Source organism: Meles meles, chromosome 9 (genome assembly GCF_922984935.1).
Source record: "Meles meles chromosome 9, mMelMel3.1 paternal haplotype, whole genome shotgun sequence".
Classification (NCBI taxonomy): domain Eukaryota; kingdom Metazoa; phylum Chordata; class Mammalia; order Carnivora; family Mustelidae; genus Meles; species Meles meles.
This window is the reverse complement of record NC_060074.1, coordinates 104,047,629-104,049,570: the sequence shown is the minus strand read 5'-3', so window position 1 is coordinate 104,049,570 and position 1,942 is coordinate 104,047,629. Positions and strand designations below refer to the sequence as shown.

At 69.2% G+C, this 1,942-nt stretch overlaps 1 protein-coding gene across 3 annotated transcripts; it reads left to right on the top strand.

Moving 5' to 3' along the window:
* The first annotated feature begins 201 nt into the window (after nt 1-201).
* Nucleotides 202-1,723, top strand: C1QL2 (complement C1q like 2). 3 transcript variants are annotated; one of them, XM_046019706.1, is made up of 3 exons: nt 202-583; nt 632-885; nt 1,544-1,723. In XM_046019706.1, exons 1-3 carry the CDS (start codon nt 202-204, stop codon nt 1,721-1,723), a joined length of 816 nt encoding a protein of 271 aa, XP_045875662.1. The 3 variants fall into 3 exon arrangements, with proteins under 3 accessions (XP_045875662.1, XP_045875663.1, XP_045875661.1); XM_046019707.1 differs by having other exon boundaries at nt 202-598; nt 659-885; XM_046019705.1 differs by having other exon boundaries at nt 202-885.
* The last annotated feature ends 219 nt before the right edge of the window (nt 1,724-1,942 follow it).

Sequence of the window (1,942 nt, the reverse complement as noted above, 5' to 3'; positions counted from 1 at the left end):
GGGCTTCGGGAGCAGGGGGTCGCCACGTCGGGGACGCGGCCGGGATCCGCGGAGTCGGCCCCCGAGCGCGGGGAGCGGGGCCGCCCGCGCCGCCCCACCATTACCTCCCCGGGCGGCAAGGAGGAGCTGGTGGCGGTCGCCTCCCGGCTGTGGCAGCGGCGGCGGCGCGCCTGCTTGGCGGCCGTCGGCGTGCTCCTGGCCATGGCGCTTGGGCTGCTCATCGCCGTGCCGTTGCTGCTGCAGGCGGCGCCCCCCGGCGCGGCGCACTACGAGATGATGGGCACCTGCCGCATGATCTGCGACCCGTACAGCGCCGCACCCGGCGGGGGGCCCGCCGGCGCCAAGGCGCCGCCGCCCGGACCCAGCACTGCCGCGCTGGAAGTCATGCAGGACCTGAGCGCCAACCCTCCGCCCCCTTTCATCCAGGGACCCAAGGGCGACCCGGGGCGACCCGGCAAGCCGGGGCCGCGGGGCCCCCCTGGGGAGCCGGGCCCGCCTGGACCCAGGGGTCCCCCGGGGGAGAAGGGCGATTCGGGGCGGCCCGGGCTGCCCGGCCTGCAGCTGACGGCGGGCGCGACTGGCGGTGTCGGGGTGGTAAGTGGCGGAACGGGGGGCGGCGGCGACTCCGAAGGCGAAGTGACCGGCGCGCTGAGCGCAGCCTTCAGCGGTCCGAAGATCGCCTTCTATGTGGGTCTTAAGAGCCCCCACGAAGGCTACGAGGTGCTCAAGTTCGACGACGTGGTCACCAATCTCGGCAATCACTACGACCCCACTACCGGCAAGTTCAGCTGCCAGGTGCGCGGCATCTACTTCTTCACCTACCACATTCTCATGCGCGGCGGCGACGGCACCAGCATGTGGGCGGACCTCTGCAAGAACGGGCAGGTCAGTCCCCCTTCACCGCCGCCGGCCCCCGCAAATCCCCGCAGACTCTCCTCCCCATCGCGCGCCCCAGACCGCCTGGGAGACCAGACTCCTTCCTCCCCGCTCGCGAGCGCCTCGCGAGCCCCGGGAGGGAGCGCGCCGCAGCATCCAGCTTCCTGGTGCGCCCTGGTCGCGTTTGTCCGAGTGTAGCGCGGCGGGCTGTGCCCCAAGCGCCCAGAGACCCCGCCACCGGCACTTTCCAGCTACTAGCGCACCCGCCAGCAGCCCCGCGGGCTCCTTGAAAACCTCATCCTTCTTTACCTCTCCCTTTGCGCCCCCGTCGCCCCTTTGCCCTCCGGTCTTCTTTCTTCTCGGCCCTGGTCCCCCTAGTTCTCCCCCTTCCCCGCTGGGTCAGGGTTTATGAAGCCCCCTCTCCCCTTCCTTCCGGGACTTGACTGGCCAGCTGCCGAGAGGAGGGGACTGGAAAGGAGCTGGCCAAGTTGGAGAGAGAGGAGAGAGAAGAGAGAGAGAGAGAGAGAGCGCGAGCGAGCCTGGGTGGGAGTGTGGACCCTGGAGCCTCGGGCAAAAGGCCGGCGGGGGTTGAGGGTCGCCATGTGGGGGTTGGGCAAGTCCCACGCGGGGGTGCCCAGACCCACCTGCTCTGGCGGCTCACCCCCAGGTCCGGGCCAGTGCCATCGCTCAGGACGCCGACCAGAACTACGACTACGCCAGTAACAGCGTGGTGCTGCACCTTGATTCAGGGGACGAGGTGTATGTGAAGCTGGACGGTGGGAAGGCGCACGGAGGCAACAACAACAAATACAGCACATTCTCGGGCTTTCTTCTGTACCCGGATTAGCCGCGCTGGGAGCGCCGGCAGAGTGGCTTCAGGCCGCCCGGCACCGGTGGCCAAGAACTGCTCCCTGGCTGGAGAGGACCACTCTGCTTCATGACACTTCCTGACATCTACGGAAAAGACGCATCCCTGCTGTCCTCCCTGCCCCGCTCTGACCTTAGTGTGTCTGCGACTCACCTGGCTCCACTCTGGGCTGTCCTCCTGGTCCCTGTCCCCTACCTG